The sequence below is a fragment of the Barbus barbus genome, assembly GCF_936440315.1.
Source record: "Barbus barbus genome assembly, chromosome: 24".
NCBI classification, from domain to species: domain Eukaryota; kingdom Metazoa; phylum Chordata; class Actinopteri; order Cypriniformes; family Cyprinidae; genus Barbus; species Barbus barbus.
In genome coordinates this window covers 14,200,585-14,221,185 of record NC_136752.1, presented here as the reverse complement: position 1 = coordinate 14,221,185, position 20,601 = coordinate 14,200,585, and the positions used below count along the sequence as shown (strand labels likewise).

General features: G+C 36.3%; 1 protein-coding gene across 2 annotated transcripts in view; it reads left to right on the top strand.

The window, feature by feature from the left end:
• Positions 1-325: 325 nt before the first annotated feature.
• LOC306843606 (disheveled-associated activator of morphogenesis 1-like) overlaps positions 326-20,601 on the top strand; it is a 63,891-nt gene continuing 43,615 nt past the window's right edge. For both annotated transcript variants that reach the window (XM_079375155.1, XM_079375156.1), the window contains exons 1-2: positions 326-643; positions 14,564-14,836. In XM_079375155.1, coding sequence (XP_079231281.1) covers positions 14,654-14,836 — 183 coding nt within the window. In that variant the 5' untranslated portion in view covers positions 326-643; positions 14,564-14,653. The remainder of the gene's footprint in view (positions 644-14,563; positions 14,837-20,601) is intronic.

Below are 20,601 nucleotides of genomic sequence, written 5' to 3'. Positions count from 1 at the left end.
TTTGCAAAACACTGAATTTGTTTGATGAATATTGGCACAAAATTCGCTCCATAGATATAGCTCACTTCTAGGTACGAAATATGGTGAAGTGCACACACAAACAAATAGCAGTGAACATACACACACCTGGGTTGTCCATTTCACAGCCCTTCTCTAAACAAACTGTAAACAGTGCTGCAGCAGAACGCAAGGAGAGAGAGAAAGCAGGGAAAGAAGTGAAGAGCAGTGGGCGGAGTCTTACTCTGCCTGTATCCTATGAGAGACCTGGGTGTTGAAAAGAGGTGTGGCTTGTTAATAGTAACATCTGTGCCTGTGTCCTCAGAGAGAGAGAGAGAGAGAGAGAGAGAGACTGAAAGGAAAGGACAAGGGGGTGTGTTTGTATGAGATGGTCTGTTGAACAGCAGGGAGACGCTGCATGTGTGTTTACCGGTCAGCCGATGAGGATCGCTCACACCGGCTCTCGAATATGGAACCGTTCTGGGACTGATCTACGGCACATTTATGTTCAGAATGACTGAAGTGACATCCTTGAATTTACATTCTTCTCAAGCCTTTTAGAGAAGATCCTTTGCGCTTCTGGAGCCAGTCTTGTTTCCTCTTGAGGGATGTAACATTAAACGGACCGTAAGCAAAGGCATAAAGGGTAAGTTAACACAAGCAGAGGGTTTTCCATCTCATGACAATCTGAATGAACGTTTGCGGTGCATTTTTCCTGTGTTGTTCTTTAGCTGTGACGGCAGCTGAGCTGTTTTAATAGCTCGTAAAGCCTTGAAGGGCAGGTGTGCGTTCTCTCACTGAGCGCTGTGGACGTGTACAGCTCTGCAGTGTGTCCGCTGAGGTGACAAGACATGTGGCTCTCCTTTAATCATCCGAATTATGCATACAAATATTAAATGAGAGTATTAAAAGCGTTGCAGGCATCCATTTTAATATGACTGGACTGGGTGAGTGGAGATCACCTTGAAAGCAAACTGCTTTCACAAATTGAGTCTTTCCTTGCTGTATTCCTTATCTTGAGCATTTTTTGGTTGCATTTATTCTCATAGGATGTGCTTAAAAGGAGAACAAGATGTTTGGTTGCTTAACTCCAGCATGAGTGATTATTTTCACGGTATCTTTCACGCTCTGTGCTGTCATATTGAGATGGCTCATGGACTTTGGTTCAAAATGTTGCTGTCACATCTGTTTCAAGCACTACCCCACCCTCAGAGGTATCTGGGTTAAGATTGAGGCAGATATGGGTTCAAAGCAGTAGCTTCTGAAGCTTTATCTCTCTCTCTTATCCTTTATTTTATCATTTATTCTTTGATATATTGCCGTCTTTCAGTTGTAGAGCTCTGGATGGTGTCGTTCATAATTAATGTAAATATTCAGGCTGATATCAAGGGAGAATTTTGCTGACCTATCAAATGTCTCATAGGCTAAAGGATAATTTAAATATTAAATGGTTTTTAATAAGAGGGTGTGGCTCACCTTCTGGATTGCTGGATTAAAATTACACTGACAGATTCTCATTTCACTGGGTCATCTGAACATTGTTAGACAGAAGTCATCAAAAATGCAAGTTAATAATTATTTTTTTTATTGTGCTTGTCCTTGGATTAGTACAAAAAAGAGGATTGAATGCCGGTCGACGATACATGTGCTGGTTGCCATGGCAACAGCAGAGCAAGGGAGGGACTGATAGCATCCTCAGTGTAATGCTTTTGCTACACTTTTGCCATATAATCACTGAATTTATATGTTTTGTCTGTGTTGTGTTATATTTATGTCCAAAATGGGTGATACAATTTAAAATTTTTAGTTTATGTAAATGGAATGGAATGTGAAAAATGGATAGTAGGCTATGTGTATAAAACCTATTTTCTCACCATAACTCATTATCCTTTTTGCTTCAGCAAAATTGACATGTTTCGTAAGGATGTCTCTATAGCCTCGGGGGAGTATAGGATCAAGTTAGCATTTGCAGTGGTCAAAGGAGTCAGCGAGCCGCCATACATCTGAGTCAGGTGTCATTTCCTGTCAGTCGGGGTCTCGGAGTTCACCGGTATCTCTCCGCTGAGCTCCATCCATCTCTTATCCGTGGCCAACACAACTCTTGTGGCCCCCAGGCAGAGGCAAGTTCAGACTGCCATCTGCAAACATGCCTGCTGCGTTTGAGCTTAATGTGGGCTACATTGACTCACTATTTCAGGGCTCTAGCTGTGTAAACCAGAAGAGTGCATTAAAAAGTAAAATCAGGCCTTGCATTTACTAAAATGCATAGCGGGCCATAGGCCTATAAAGGTGGGCTGTACAATTGGTACAAAAAAGTATTTTATTTAAAATTCTGGCGTATGCAGATAATCTGCAAAGTATTGTTATCCTATGCCTGATAACCAGTATTATTTTTCTACTTATTTTAATATTGTGTTATTATTATGCATTTATTAATATTTTGAATGTTTCAATTTTTAATTTAAGTTTAGTTTCTAATTTTATTTATGTGCTTTTGTCATCTTAGTTTTAGTTTTTATGTATATATATATATTTTATTTTCATGTCAGCTTATTTGCAATTACATAAAAAGATTTTTGAAGTTTTAGTTTTAGTTAACAGTAACAACACTGCTGATAACTAAAAAGTGGCCGATATTAAAATTCTGTTCTATTTTGTCTTAATAAATAAAAAAATACAACAGTAAAAACAAATAGTTTTAAATTGAAAAATTAGGCATCGCAACATTTTAATGTATAGTATGACAAAAGATAAATATTTTGACATTTGATAAAGATTACAGTGTGCAGAGTTATTAAATTATTAGGGGTTTTAACGATTAACTTTAGGTGAACAGTAGTGATAGCAAAGGTAATCTAAATTGTTAAAATGAGAATTTATATATTTAGAATATTATTTATCTAAAAACAATAATTAAAAGATAAATTATAATATTGACCAATAACCAGTATTGTGCAAAATAAATAGCTACATTTACAATAAAATGATCTAGATGCCAGTAATTTGAGTTTAACCGGTAGTACATGGGATAGGGTTGGTTTGGGTCTGGGCCAGGCAAGGATAATGAACCCCTGATAAAATGATCACCATTCTGTTAAACCCACTTTGGCCTGGCCTCTCAGATGGGAGTGTCAGTGCAGAGAGGAATGCTCATGCTTTTGACTGGTGTGTGTGTGTGTGTGTGTGTGTGTGTGTGTGTGTGTGTGTGCAGTTTGTGCAAGTGTCGAGAGGGGGGATGGTGGTCTCATTGTCTGCAGAACATGTTTGACAGGCTGTCTGCAAGGGGGAGCAGCTATTCAAACCTCTTCATCTTCTCCTCCTGTTTTTCCTTCTAAATTACCCCTGACAGGAGGGAGTGTGGAATCTGAACCTCAGCTTTGGGTTCAAATATAGGAATCCCTGCCTGGCCCGTGCCGTGAAGCTCACTGTGGTCTTCCATCCAGATACTGTGTTCCTTAAAACATGAGGAGAAGACCTAGCTGATAGCTTGATAGCTACCACCACCCTCATGATTAATGAAGGGCTTTTCTCACAATCGTAATGTTACTCAACACCTCTTTTGAAAGCTTCAGTCTATATCTCACTCTCCAGGTCTACGAGTCTTCATGCTGGGAAGCACTCAATGGTTCCCCAGTGCTCCTCTCCACAATGTTGATTTAAGAAGCGATTTTAAGTGCAAGCATTATGAACTTATCGGTGTGTGAAATGTGTGCTGGCCCCGTCCCAAATGACACACTTGATGTGGAGTGGGCTTGTGGTCTTTGCTTCTGCACATTCATGAAATCCAGTTAGGTTTGAGAAGGGTGCTCTTTTAAAACTTTTGTTATGGACTTCATAGTGGAATATTTCCCAACAATCCTTGCGAAGGACAGTGAGGACGAATGTTGTCATTTGGGACGCGTCCATTATTTCTCAAGCTTTAGGCTAGGTTTGACCCCTTTTCTTTCAATTGAAAGTTTTGTCCTGGTATCAGTATCTATTGACCATAAAACCTGTTTTTATCAACCAGGCATCACTGTTTGCTGCTCGATAATATCAATCTGTGATGGCTATTACTTGATAGCTTTTCACACTGACGTTGATTTGCAGCAGCAAATTGACTGGAAGATATTCTTTTCAATAACAGCTGGTGATTTGTAGTGACATAAGCAGCATCAATTGATGATGTGACAAAAGTGAGCAGAGGATAACCTTATGCAAATAAACAATGAATGCAACAACAATCAATGGGAATGAGAGAGAAATCGAGTTGGAATGTGACTCTGAAACTCTGTGACCTTTGTGAGTTATTCACTGTAAACACTTTTTAGTTGTAGAATTGCATTAATTGTAAATGTTTCAGACGAGTGAAACGGCATGCTTGCAGCCATAAAACAGATTAACTCATGGTTTGTACATGTGTATTAAAGAGCCGCTACCCCTGAATGCCCTGTTGTCAGCTTTCTGAGAGAAAATCTGATTTGGTAGTCACTCCCAGAACGGTCCCAGGGCACTGCGTTATAATGACATTTGCACCCCAGAAACACTCTTGTTGACTCTATATTGGATACAGTCATGTACAGAATCCAAGCAACCAGTTTAAACATAGACCACTGAGTTATTTTGTGTTGGACTAGGGTCTAAGTACTGTTGGGCAAACTTATTCTACTTTAACGGCTACTGTGTCAGTGAAGCAGTTGTGTGAGATGTTGTTTTATTTTACGGTAAATTATGGCAGACACTGTTGGAGTAGGGATCGCAAGAGCTTGCACTGTGGCAGTTTTGGCAGTGTGTAGATAATATTTACTAGTGCGGTTTTATTTTATTTGATAAAAACAGAGCTGTAAATTGTTGCTGACACTGTCTAGAGATTATAAGAGCTTATTCTGCTTTAACCAGATTTTCAGTGTAATCGTTGAAAGCTTCTCTTGGTTTGGGATGTTTCCACAGCTCTAATCATTCTTTATGAAACTAGGCCAAAAGAGGCATTCATCTCACTTGATTGTGTATGCTGCTGCTAACCTACTAATTGTGGACTACTAATAATTGCCTTTATTTAATGCTTAATTGTTTTCCTAGTACTTATACTCATTGTGGATTGAATACTCAACAGAGAACACAGCCAGATTAGTTAGTCATTTTTGTTCCATAGCATTTATTATAATAAAATGTAATTGGCTTGTATATGTTGATGCTTGTTATGCAGTTTTAATCTTTTTCTGTGCTGAATCCTACATAACATAAAGTCATCACTCCAGCCAAGTTTTCAGATTAAGTGCACTTAGTTTTTGCTGAGTAGGAGCTGAGAAGAGAAATGGAAAGAGAAAAAATAGAAGGCTGAAACGGTAGGACAGAAATGGCCTTGTTTTGTACAGGGCTTCCTGATGGGGTTAGGGGTGTTCAGCCTGTCACAGTGAATAAAGTCACCGCCGGTATGTCCTACTGACACATGACCCTCTGTCTTTCTACTTTTTTGTTTTCATTTCTTTCTTATTATGATGACCTGACTGACTGGAAGAATGTTTATGTTGACTTCCAAACCAACACTAGACACTAAATGTCACTGTATCTCCACCCTTTGTCTCCAGGTGAATTGTTACTATAGGGTTTACAATGACTTGGGTGTGTGTGACCGTCTTTTATGCACAGAGCAGTATGTAATGAAATATGTGAACGGATACAAACAAATAAGTGGCTTATGGCACACAAACAGCACTTTCTATTCAGTAAATCTGACTGAATCCAGATGATGTAAGCTGTTTACATCTAGATCTTGGGGTTTGGACTCTGTTTTGTGTAGATTAATTACCAACTGTATGCACATACAATTTGTAAATTAGAGAAAATAATTGTTAATGGCAAAACTGGATAATTATTCCAAAATTTATTACAGTTCAGATTCAATGTAGCAACACAATTATCTCTTTATTTTCTCTATGGAACATCTGATTCGCTGTCAGTGTTGTTGTTGCTCATTCACTTACTCACTACTTGTGCATGTGGTGCGAAACAGTCTTTGGCACTGTATTTTTCAAGGAAGATTGACTCATTCTGTGACAAAAACAGCAGAAGCAGTCTAACGAGTGTTGGATTCGAATGCAGACTTGAACCCAATTACCATTAGCACCCTGAGGACACTGGAAGAGTGACAAGAGGGTGCGTGGTGAGATGGCAGTGCTGTCGAGCAGAGCTCGGTTGGCTATGTGCGGAATGTGGCCTGTCAGGACAGGCCCACGGGGAGGATAAACCCTCAGCAGGGCCAGAGGTGAGCGAGTTGAAAGATTAATGCAGCTACTGTATCAATGTGAACACCAGTGGGCTTACAGTGGCTATCTACACTAAACTTCTTTGTATAAATCCCTCAGCAGTACTCCTCTCCCTTTTTATTGTCACAAGTAAAAGGTCTTAGTAACTGAAAATGCTTAGTAACTGTGCTTCCTGCTTGTACAATTTGGTCACTGAAAACATATTTTCAATGATGACAAATAAAATGATATTTGTAACATCAGTAAGTACTTCTGAAAGGACAGTGTTGTCAAGAGTTAGGAAAGCTACTATGAAACTGTTAAGCTTACAAGCTATGAGCTACATGTGAAAATATAGAGTGCAACAGTTTTGTTTTGGAAGTACAACTTCCATTCATTTTCTCCACTGGGTAATTGATTTTGAACAATAACTTCTAAGTGTTTAAAGACAGACCTACTGTGAGCTACAAGATCAATGGCATAGCTTTTGTTGAAGCCATCTGCCTTCACTGTACTGCTTCAATTTATTTTTTAAATAGTCATGTTCCACATCCGATTTCCTGTTAAAATACCATATGTGACCCTGGACCAAAAAAACATAAGTCGCTGGGGTATATTTGTATGGGTCAAAATTGTTGATTTTTCTTTTATGCCAGAAATAATTAGGATATTAAGTAAAGATCATGTTCCATGAAGATATTTTGTAAATAAATAAATATTTTGCAACCTCAGATTCCAGATTTTCAAATAATTGTATTTTGGCCAAATATTGTCCGATCCTAACAAACCATACATCAATGGAAAGCTTATTTATTCAGCTTTCAGATGATGTATAAATCTCAGTTTTCAAAAATTGACATATATATTGTCTCAATATATAATCAACATATTTAAGTCAATAGGTTTAGATTTCTCCATTTTATTTATTTATTTATTTTTTTCTCATTAGCAAGGCTTTGGACTAGTATTTACTCTCACCACGCTAATACCATTAAAGGAATAGTTCACCCAAAAATGAACATTTTGTCATTTACTCACCCTCATTCCAAACCTGTTTAAGTTTCATTCTTATGTTGAACACAAAAGAAGATATTTTGAAGAACTTTGAAGAACCAAACAGTTATTGGTCCCCATTGACTTCCATAGGAGGGAAAGAAGTACTGTGGAAGTCAATGGGGGACTATCAACTGTTTGATTACCAGGTCAGCATTCTTCAAAATATATTCTTTAATGTTCAACATAAGAAAGAAACTCATACAGGTTTAGAACGACATGAGGGTGAATAAATAATGGCAAAATTTTCATATTTGGGTGAACTAGCGGTAGTGTCGCTTTTAGCTAGTTATTTCTCAACACAAGTTATTTTCTCAAGTTATTTTTCTGGTTGTTAGAGCAGTGACATCTGTCATGAAATGTGTTTTTCTCACTCTATCACCTTCCTGTTAATCTTCTTTGGACAGGCTCATTTTTCTGATTGTTCATTTGTTATGTTGACATTCTTTCCATTTTGTTGGAAACTTTAAACAACAGGGTTAATATTTAAAGAATGTCATCTCAAGGTAATTAGATTCTTATCATATTTCTTTTTGAGCCCTGTGTTTTAAGGTTACTAAATGGAACAATTACAGCCAGCAGACCATTTCTGATTCTCCTGATAGTATCTGTGTTTGAAGTCTCAAATGTGTCTCAGTAAACACTTAGGACTGCTTGTTCCTGCTCATGTGTCTTCCAGCTAAGAACACCTTGCACCTCTATGGAAATAACAAGGAATGTTTAATTACAGTAAACTCTTGACCCCACTGCATTTGCCTCTAATGCTGCAGGCACATACTGTAAAGCCTCTATCACCATTTATGTCTTTAGCACCAGCAGTATTTATTTATTGCTTAATCATAATCTGTTTGTAAAAGATTAAGCCGCGGCCACTGTGGCAGTCACATGGCGGAGCGAGGGTTTGTTTTTTACTTTATGCAAAGCAGTCAGATCACATGACCAGCTCTGTTTGTTGTGTCAGCTGAATATGAGGAAAAGAGAGATTATAATGGGTTTCATTTCAGTTTGAAATCTGTTTCAGTTTGAAATCTGGCCTGTTCAACGACAATGCGTGAATGCAATAACACTGAGGCAATAACACAAATATCATGTTAATAAACTAATAATCTCTTTCTGTTGACAGAACATAGTAAACATATTTTATGCATAACACTTAGGTTGGTTTGCTCTCACTTTTGACCTCACTGATACTTAATGATACAAATTTTAGATTAGCAAATTGTCAAGATGTAGAAATGTAGGCTGCTTATAAATAGGTGCCAAATGTGATGGAATCAAATATCATTTTAGGATGTATGAGGGCAGGTTATAGCCTCTAGGTTGCATGCTTAGTGAAATGTTTTGTTGTTTAGTTCTGTGTTTAGTAATCTGGCATATACGTTCTCTGCTTGTTTCTGTCAGTTTTATTAATGGTTTGTGACTTTGCCAAGAAATAGTGTTGCAGTAAACATTTCTTAAGTAGTATGTATTTCTTCTTTTCCAGTAAAACATCTTAATAAAAAATGGACTCATATTCTCAGAAAATAAGCATTATACAGTACAAATATTTAGCAGGTTAATTGATCTTTTTACTCAAATGCAAAACAGAAATATTTGTTATTTTTAATATAAAGTGTATTTTTTTTAAACCAAAGGATATGGTTTTTTTAAATGATGTGTGACTGATTGACTCTGTATAAAGACACTTGTAGTTGTGCTTGTGTCTGATGACAGTGAGAATGTCAGACTTTGTAACAGTTGTTTATTCCACTTTGGTGAAAATGGTGGTAATTTGTATGCGCGATGAATCCTCATTCATTTCATCATCTCTTACTGTTGCAGTTCCAGCCATAACCACCTTTCTTTGGTTAGGGCCACTTGCAACACACCTCACCAAATACCACTTTGGAATAAACCACAGCACAGACTTCCAAAAACTGGGTAAGACACTGAAAAAAAAACAAAGACAGACTGGATTGGCCATATCTGACGCAAAAGTCCAAAATCCACCCAGTCAATGATAATTTACAGTAAACATAGACCCTCAGGGTTTTGACACAGAGTGGATTTTCAAAAGGAAAGTTGGAGATTTTACAGATTTTGGAGGTTTAAAAAAATCTTAATCTGACCGAAAATCCTGTATTCCAGTAAAAGTATATATTTTTTCATAATATTGAAATAATTTTAATAAAAACAATTAAATGTAAAAATATTTCAAAATATTTGTATTTTTAATTCTAATTATCTTAATGGTTTTCAAAACTTGAGAAGTAAAAAAAAACAATCAAGCAAAGAAAAAAAAATGTAACCCTCATTATCTTTCTGATTAAAAAATAAAAAAAATGCCAATGGTATGAAAAAAATAAGCTTAATTAACTTAATAATATTAATTAATATAAAAATAATATTAAGTAAATAATGAATTAATTAATAAACTCAGAAATCAATTAGACAGTCATTTAACAGATGTTTAAATATTTTTACTGCAAAAAATATATTTTTTTGTGTGAACACAAACTGTCAGTTGGTGGCATTCCTGGTATCAGAGAGACACTGATTACTCACAAGTCAACTGTCTTGATGCTAATCTTATGGTCAAATTCTGTTAAAGGTTATTTTATTATCAGCTTGGAGTCAGCCAGAGGTTAGGCAGAGAATCTAAGCGAGTGTTGTTGGAGTTTCCTCACTGTACTCCAGGGCCACAGGTCTCTGCCACAGGGCACATGTATTGATATCGCACCACAGATAGGAATGAGTGGCGGCTCATGATCTTTCGTGGACTGAGGGATGATCTCAGAGTTCACCCATCCAGATCGCTCCTGTCGGTATGCAGGATGTCAGTAAGTGCAACCAGACGCTGACTGCTGGGTGAGGCGAGTATCGGCTCAGCTGGATTAGTATTATGTTGATGGGGTCGGTAAGATTGAAAAGAAGTCTTGTGCTCACCAAGGTTACAAAATAGATTTGTTTTAGCTTTATAAATATCTCGACTGTCACTTTTGAACAATTTAAGAGTCCTTGCTGTATTCATTTCTTCTTACAAAAATTGTACTGTCTTGCATGTTTTAGTAAAGTTTTCCTAAGGATAAAAACATATTGCATACGAAACTCGTTTGAAGTTTGCAGTTTCAGTTGGGATTCGACCGACTCCAATTCCAGGGAGGGGCAGCTGGGAATTCCACTGTGGCAATGGACTGGTGGAGGGGTGTTATATTCAGCTGTACTCCAGCTGTGTGGATTTATATTGGTGACCGACAGGCGGTGAAGGGGCATCAGTGCCAGACTCGCCCACTCAAGGGAAGACTTGGCTAGGAACGTCTACATCTCCACCTACATAACTTTCTCTCATCCACTTTATTTAAGTTCCTCGTTCTTTATTTTTTCATAGAGTAATCCTCATTCTTCTTTTGTCAGGTTTTTATCTGGAAGTGCTGGCCGTTTTCCCATAGTATGTTTCTCAGTGACCTCGGGGCAGCCATCTGTGATCAGAATCATCTTCCTTGGCCCACAGGGCAAATGGTTCCTCACTTTATCAGCGCTGACATGCCTCACAGGTGTTTGCACACACCTGCACGTCTGTACGCCTGTCCAAGGCAGAGAATCTTGCTGGTTTTGCAGATTCAACGTAGCGGCTGTGGTGTTCATTGTTCAGGCCATGTGTTGTTTGTTTGTGGTTCCACACCCAAATGCAAAGCTGTAAAGACAGCTGATGGACCTTCTGCTGCAGGGCTTGAATGACAGATGTTTCTACACAAAGAAGTCTGCCGTACATTAATTGCTCTTACAGCAGTTGTTCATATTGCATTTTTGGAAAGTATGAACATGAGAGGCTAGTCTTGGATTATTGGGTTTATGGTAATAATGGCAATGGGAATAGATTCAGTGTGGTTTAGATTTATTAATTTATGCAAAAGCACAATAAAATAATAATGTAACTTTTCAAACCTTTCTTTGAACATGTTTTGAATTAAAATTAATTGTATTTATTGGGGCAGAATGTCAAAAATGTCAGGGTGATGCAACTGGCCTTATATCATAATGAGAATTTTATTTTATATATTTTAAAAGTGTGTGTGTAATGATATGTATAATTATCATATAATAAAAATTTCCACAAAATCATTCCACTGCTTTAAGTATATTAAGACCTTTAAGTATATTATCATTTACTTTTTTAGTATTATTTAGGGCTGTCGCGATTCGTCGATTTTAGTCGACTAGTCGATTTTTAAAAATCGTCGACTTCATTTTGCTCGCGTCACTAACCTGCAAAATACCGGAAGTGGTGCATTTCACAGAGGAGAATGCATAAAACACATTATTAGACTATTTTCCAAGGCTGCATGATATATTAAACCCGTTTAAAAAAAAATAATTAAGCAGAATTGTGAATTCACAAACGCTATGATTTAATTAAATAATTATATGCGATGCAGTTTAATTATTTACATGCGTGTAGGTTAAGCACGTGCATCTCACAGCGGCTCAGTTCACAGTAGTTCCACAGAAACTGTTATCATTTACATGTGGAGCATCTCAAACTCATCTCTGCATGTTGAGTTTGGGTTTATTAAAACGTTCATCTGAGAATGCAACATGCACCATTTCATCAGATTAGTAAGGTAAATAATTTATAAATCTACACTAACACAGGAGAATACATCGCGATTTCAAAATAAAAGCTCAAACCCTCACTCTGAATTTACACTTTTTGATGTCCACATATTCCTTTAATTACAGTGGCTATAGCATTTCTGTCCTAAAGACATTCTGTCCAAATATGAAAACATTAAGAGGACATTTGAATTAAATGGTGCGTGGTCAATATTAAACAAGGAATAGTTCATGCAGTAATGTGTAAAAACCAAGCGGCAACCTCCCGCTCCCTCTAGTGAAACCAACACGGAAGTGATTAAAACTGCAATTCATCGACTAGCCGCTGGAGGCTGGCTCCAAAAGGGAGTCAATCACATTGACTCTCCATGTTAAAATGCACAACTTTACAGTAGAAAAAAACATGTTTACAGCCTGGTACAAACATTTATTTTGGTCTATATAGCTAATTTTGCCCTTCGTGACAACTGTGAGGGGGGTGAATTTTTTTATAACTCATCCATTTAAATTATATTAAGCCTTAAACTTCTGCATAATTAAGGGCGTGGCCACTTGAGTGACAGGTTGATTGACGTTGCTGTCTCTATCTGCTGTCTGTTAGCCGTCACGTTACCTCAGCCGCTGAACTTGGCATCTCTGCCGTGTTTCTGCTTTTGTTTTATACAGTCTATGGCTTTTTTCGTTATTATTTCTTAAAATGATCTAATAAAATGGCTTGTTGTGCGGTTAATTGTACTAACAGACCGTCCAAGTCTAGGCTCCATTTTTTCCGGTGAGTGATATTGTAATGTAATTTTATTTATTAATTTATTTATTCTTTATAATTTTATTTAAAACTTAACTACACTCCAGAATCCGACAGACTGTGATTGGCTGTAACGTTAGGCCTGTAATTAATGTTACTGGTTAAGCGTTTTCCTCCAATAGAAAACTGTTAGGCTATAATACAAACTCTGTGGCTTAAAGAATTAAAACCGATTAAAACTGTTTTTAAAAGACGAAACTCAGTGAGAACATGATTAATAAAGCATACTATATACAGACAACCAGGCGCCTCAGTTCCGCCCACGTCCCGCCTCATTGCCCATTTTGGATCATCCGGGAGTGACGCGCGGTGACGCGTTGCCAAGATGGCGGCGGTCGGCTCCGCCCACTTTAGGCTTCAAAAACGCTCTTCAGAAACCTACGAGTGACATCACGGACACTACGTCCATTTTTTTTTACAGTCTATGGTAAAAACAATAGTCAGGCTGTTGGCGCCCCTGCAGGCCTTTGTTGTAACGTGTAATCTACATTAGCTCTATTGTTTATAATACATTATGTATTTAAACAGTTTTGTTCAATAAAACCATATGATTTCTTGCTTTTGATACTTTATTTTAACTAATTATTATTGCATCATTGCTATTATATATGTATTTTAAGCCATTTTAAAAGCTATTGTTCACTTCTATTTTTATTACCACAAAAAAATAAAAATAATTATAATTATTGGGCCCTATGAAATCTGTTTTATTTCCAAATGATTTTTTTTTTCCCTTTTCATTTTTCTATACTCTATTTTAATGGTTAAATAAAATTTTAATAATCAAAAGCATCTCCAATTAAATGATTTTATATTAAAAACTAAATAAATAAATAAATATATAGGCCTACAGTTTTTTTTTTTTTTTTTTTCAAAATACTGCACATTTACATTTTTCACCTAAATAAATTCTGGTAAATAATATTTCTGGTAAATATTCCTTTAAAAAGTGTTTTTTGATTATAATTTAAGTATTAGTAGACTAGAACATGTGGATATGTTGTCATTCTTACACTATGATACTGAACTTTGATTTCAGTGATTTGGACTATGAGATGGACACTTGCTTCTTGCACTCTGTTGCACTTCACATTTGCTTTAAAAAAAAAAGGATTTCATAGAAATTTGGATTTCATTTGGTTTAATAAAATATTCTTAAGTAAAATTGTTGAGATTTTTTTTGGTGTGGGAAATTAATCGTTTAGATTAATCGATTAATAGATAAATTAGTTGATAGATTAATCGAAATAAAAATAGTCGTTAGTGGCAGCCCTAGTATAATTTTTATTTTATTTTATTTTTTTATTAAGTTTTACGAAACAAAACAAACATTGGATATCTAAAATATTGGCAGGTGTTTTCTTTATAAAGATAATTTCTTATCTCATATATTCTCATTCTCATATATTGTGATTAATTTGTCATTTACTCAGTGAAGTGACTTAACTTGCAGTCTCCTGTCCTCTTATTTGTCATGTTTGGATTTTATAAAAGGCTTGTTATTTTTGTTTGTGGTCACTGGAACCCAGGATTTCTTTCTATTGTCCTAAATATAGATGTGGCCCAACACATGTGGATGCAAGCTGTGTTAATTTGCACAGCCTCTGTAATACTATGTAGGGAGTGATGCATTGTGGTCCGTAGTCGCTCCTGTGATGTGGTTAGTTGGAATGAGCCAATCTGATGATTACATGCACGTTGTGTGACTACTTGTGGTGTTGACTAGGACTAAGGGAGTCTTTATGGGCTGACGTCTTGATTTAGAGTTTTAGATGAAGCAGAACTGTTAGATCATCGGGTTGTTGCCTGGACTTTATCAAGGCTGATGAAAGTCTTTGTCATGAGAAAAGACCTCATGTCTTGACAAGTTTCTTTTTTTGTATTCTTACAGGGCTGAGTGACCCAAGCGTAGCTCTCACCTGGGGGAGGACCAGCACTCCCTCATTCCCATCATCCCTTGAGCCCCCACTCTGAAGCAGCCATGGCGCCACGGAAACGCGGGGGCGGAGGGCACGGCGTGTCCTTCTTCTTCTGCTGCTTCCAGAGCAGTGACCACCCAGAGATCACCTACCGTCTGCGGGAGGACTTCGCCCTGCAGGCCATGGAGCCGGTGCTGCCCATCCCCAGCTATGACGAGCTGGACGCCATGTTCTCAGAGCTGGTGGTAGGTGCCAACTTCGAACATTTCTGTATAGTTTTATCTCTCCTGACTTCAGTCAGATAAGACCAGTGCATCTGACTTTATTTCAGGGACAGATCTATATCGGCCAGGACGATTACTCTTACAGTATTTATCAATCATTATATTATATTATATTATATTATATTATATTATATTATATTATATTATATTATATTATATTATATTATATTATATTATATTATATTATATTATATTATATTATATTATATTATATTATATTATATTATATTATATGTGACCCTGGACCACAAACCCAGTCATAAGGGTCAATAGTTCGAAACTAAGTTTTATACATCATCTGAAAGCTTAATAAATAAGCTTTCCATTGATGGTTTGTTAAGATAGAACTATTGAGATAATTTTTTATTTAATTTGAAAATCTGGAATCTGAGGGTGCAAAAAAATCAAAATATTGAGAAAATCGCCTTTAAAGTTGTCCAAATTAAGTCCTTAGCATTGCATATTACTAATCAAAAATTAAGTTTTAATATATTTATGGTAGGAAATTTACACAATATCTTCAGGGAACATGATCTTTATTTAATATCCTAATGATTTTGGCACAAAAAATAAATAAATAATTTTGACCCATATTGTTGGCTATTGCTACAAATATACCAGTGCTACTGGTAAAAAAAAAAAAAATCTTACTGATCCCAAACTTTTGAACAGTAGTTATTATTTATAACAGTTATATTATATTATATTATATTATTATTTATTTAGTTATGTATAAATATATAACATTTATGTTAATACTACTACTACTAATAATAATAATAAAGTAAGCATTTTTATCATCACACCAGCATTTTTATGTGTTGCATGTGGAGCTAATTAACGAAGAACCAAAGCATTATTTTTCACATCCTCAGTCCCTCCTTGTTTGTGCTCTAATTTAGCATAATTAAAGAGCTGTAATTGATCCATCAAACATGTTGTCTTTTATCCTTGCTTGAATAGAATTGCAGCAGTGTGGCATGCTGCAGACTTTGCCTCTCTCTCTCGTCTCCTCCTTCATCTCTGCCAGCTTTCACTTTGCACATCAATGGGTTCTATTGAGTGGCCTTGTGTCTTGGACTGCACTGCAGAGTAATTGCTTGTTTTTGGTCTGACCTGCTCTTAACCTCCCTTTCCCTGTACTTGGGTTCGAATTGATGTACAACACAAAGCAGCAGCAGTTGCTCTCTTTTCACAGCCCTCATAGAACTATTTCATGCTCTCAGCACGCGCCGTTCTGGCAAGTTATTATTGAGTTTGTAAACTGGTGTTGCATAACTGGCAACCTGCCTGCTTATTCACATGTTGTTTTTCATGAAAAGTAATATTTTGTTTAGTAGAAGATACTTGGATAATTATTTGAAATACTGAAGCTGACATTTATTTAGTTTATTTCGAGGTTATTATGCAAATTTCCCTTCATGTCAGGGCTTGGCAAAGTCTTCTTAAAAATTCATCATATTCAGCACACTGAGTACATTAGAATTGCAAAAATATTCATAGAACAAAGGGGCTTTTCAGGATAAAATTTAAATAATGAGGTACATGAAGGGGAGTTTCCATGTGATTTAGCAGTGATATGTCTTTTTTATAGAATTAGATTAGGTCTTTTGTGTTATGATTGGCCCCAGATTTGACATTTGAGACTCAACCAAAATTATTGCGTTATAATCATTTTATGGCATAGAAGGGGTAGTTCACCCACAAATTTTAATTGTCATCATTTACTCACTCTTATATTTTTCCAAACCTGCATGACTTAGAAAAAATTATTTTTAAAGAATGTAGGTTACTCTTTTCCTTACAATTACAATAAATGTGGGCGTATAAATATAAATATGACCATATTAAATATTGTGAAAGTGGTCTACATGATTGTTGCGTCATATTACAAGTCTTCCGCGAGTAGAATTCAGTGAGCATATCAGTCTAATTGGGCATTGCTATTTCTCTCGTGACCACACCAAAGAGAGTGGATGTCATGATTTTCATTGAATAATGACTTAAGTTTCTGAATATTTCTCACACATATTATCATATAACTTCAGAAGGCTTAAAAAATGTTGCACATGACATTTGTGGCGTTTTGTATCCTTTTTGAAGCTCCTTAGCTATGTTTACATCAAAAGTTGTGAATTAAAAAATATCGTATAAAACATTTGTAAATAAAGCACTGTTTCCATCTTATGCATTCAGTAAAACAAAATAGTTGCTTCCTGGGAAACTGATGCAAGCTATAAATAATAAATATGGAAGTTGAAGAAATGAAAGCCAATGTAGCTTTTCCCACCTCAGAGTGCACATTATTTTCCGTTTGGAGGCGTATGCAAAATGTGTGGGAAAGGAATTGTGAAAGACAATTCTGGGAGGTAATTATACAAAATCTTTTTGATGACAAACTTGAATGACTAAAATAACATTTGAAATGGTGTGCATTGAGAGATTGGTCAGCTGGTTAGTCCAGTTATCCAGTCATAGAGCTGTTGAGGCAAAGTCTCATGAGAATTCTTTTTTTTGTGCATCCTGGAATTAATGTTTACATCATGTTATGCACATATCATCTTATTGGATTTAAAAAATTGTCCATCTCAGTTAAGCACATAAATTGTTTATGCACATATTAAGATTTTATGCACATCTTGGATTTTCCATTCAGCTTTTTTAAGTGCTATCCCAAAATACGCATTAAAATATGTGCATGGAAACATAAATAATGGAAAAATAAATAATGACAGAACTTTTATTTTCAGGTGAGCTATTTTTTTAACATCTGTATAAAGCATGTAGGCATAGTTAATGCTATATATGCCTTCAATAAACCACTATACACTCTTAAAAATAAAGGCGCTTCAAAAGGTTCTTCAAGCGATGCCATAGAAGAACCATTTTTGGTTCCAAAAAAACGTTCTTCTATGGCATCGTGAAGCACCTTTATTTTTAAGGGTGTAGTGTAATAAATGACTTCTGTTAAACACTTAAACTATTTTCATTGATGTAATTCGAGAGTTATCCAACTGTATTCTCCATTAGAGTGCACGTTTATTTTAATTTGTCAGCCCAATCACTTACTGTACAGTCTACAATAGAGAATTTATGTTCTACAGTGGACTTTTTCCTCATTATGAGTGCTGAAAGGTTTGCTGTGGTGATGTAGAGCATTGATAGATTGATGCACATGGCTCAGGCTTTAATGTTTGTTCTGCAGCTGAATGCTGGGGCTTGATGTGGCGTGTTGGGTTCAGATAAGGCAAGGTGTGGTTTTCTGCATGAATGGAACATCCTGGTTGTAGTCTGGCTGCCCTTGACTGTAACAAAACACTGTACGTGTATGGTCTTTATGCGTATATGCCGGGGATGTCTAGACTTTCTGCTGACTGTGCAGCTCGTTTCCGCTAAAGGCCGGGGGATTCGCAGGAAGATGAGAGATGGAAGAGACACCAGGCCGGATGAGAGGAACAGCAGCTCTTCCTCTCTCCTGCATCCCTGTGGAGCATCAGGGACATCACTGTCACCAAGAACTGCCAGACAGGAAGCCATTACCAGATTTGGCAGACAGATCTCTGTGTAGCGCTACATGCAGGGATTTACAGTGAGAGATGTGTGCTGAGAGGCCTCTTTATTAGGTTCTGCTGCTGAAATGGGCAGATCGATCCTTGAATGTGATCCAGTTCCATTCGTCGAATTCACAATCGACTTTGACTGCTTAAACTATGTCTTTTTCCACTATTATGTTCTGCAGGTATTTCATAGGATTGATATGATAAAAAATTGCATGTGCTTAAATGAAACCAACACACTGAGATCTGCATTAGTGGACTGCTAACTTTATTGAACAATGTATATTATGCTCAAAAGCAGGGGCGTAGCCATCATTTCAAAAGTGGGGGGGACGGAATGTCTAGTGTTATACCTGTTCTTTTTTTTCAGTTAACCCTTGTCTAATTGACAGGTTTTATTTTTAATCATACCTTTTTGCTTAATATGCTTTATGATTATATTGTTATATATGATTATATAACAGAAGGAAAGAAAGAGAGAAAAAAGAAAAAGAAAGAAAGAAAGAAATACAACAGCTTGTCACTGGGACAGTACCATTAAAAGGACATCTTTGTACCTTATTTACCCCAAAAATTTCATAGTTGTACATTACGGTACATATTGGTACTCTATATGTGCACCTTTTTGAGTATAAGTTACAAAGATGTCCTTATAAGAGTACTATTGTTTACATATTTCAGATTGTATTTTGTGTGTGTTGTATGTACAGTACATGGCACACAGTAATGGATACTTGCACATTCACATACTCCTTTATTCTGTTCTGTTCTATTATACATTAGTCTGATTACTCAATGTTAAAATAAATATCTTATCATAGACTATGCTGTAAATAATCTTTACCTCTGAAGCCTTTCTGCCTCATTCACTCTCACTTCTGCCTCTGTCTACAGCAAATAAAGCAGTGTTTGAAACATGTACATACAGGGAATAGTGGCATACAGAAGAAAATAACACATTAAATACACTGCTGGACAATAACCAGTCATTTGTATCCTAAATTATTTTTTAAAACTTTAGAATGGGGAACACATATTCACTATTAACTATGACTTTTGCCTCAATAAACGCTTCATTTACTGCTTATTAATAGCTTGTAAGGTAGTCGTTGTAGTTGTTAAGTTTAAGATTATGGGATGCAGAATATGATCTTGAAGAATACAGAATTAATATGTGCTTAAGTACTAATGAACAACCAATATGCAAGCTAATAATTACCTGTAGTTAAAAATGATAGCTGAGAAGTTGTTCATCATACTAATGTTATTTTTTATTTTTCTATATTTGACTAATTATGTGTTTTCTATGATTGGTCCATATATAATCCTACAAACGCTTGTGTATTAATAGATTTTATACAATGTAAAAACAGCCAGGTGTTAAAAGCCACTCTATCAGTTCTTCTCACCTGTGAAGTTTGTATTTCTTGCGTGTCGTCCTGATTCTGTTAACAAACCTAGGCTGACTGTTTCTTGTTCATTCTTGACAACACATAAAAACGTCAAATTAGTGCAATAATGACAGAGCAGCCCTAAATGAAGATCGGTCCTGTATCAGATCAGTGCTTGCATACTTGATTGAAATACATCATGTAGAATTGGCAGAGTGTCACAATGCTGCAAACGCTGTAAAATCTCAGTTCCACATTATCTTTATTCCTATTTGAAGGGTTCTGATAACATACATACGTGTTAAAATAAAAGACGCCACAAAAGAGTTACGGAAAAATACACTGAAAATAAGTGCATGTTTGTCCAGGCAGCTTTTTTTCTCCATATAATGAACATCAAAACTTGCTAATTATTCAACAAGAGCAATAGGCAGAGTCACTCAACATTGTGCAACACTATTCGGATCCCACATGCCAGCTTACGCTGCTTGACTTCTTCGTAAAAAAGGAGTGAAGAGTTTCTTGCCGCTTTGAACTCATCTCGACTTCTAATGAATGATGGATACAGCGCGGGACTGCGGGCGCGAGCCTGGGCATGTCGTGACGTCACAAACTGAGTGACTGATTGCCATGGAAACGTAAACGTCATGTATATCTTGTCTCTTTGAATTTTAAATCATTCTGCATTTATATACATTGCTCCATTAAAACCTCAACATGTCGAGAACACAACTGTCCAATGAAAAAGTGCGGGGGACAAATGTACTTTTTATAAAAA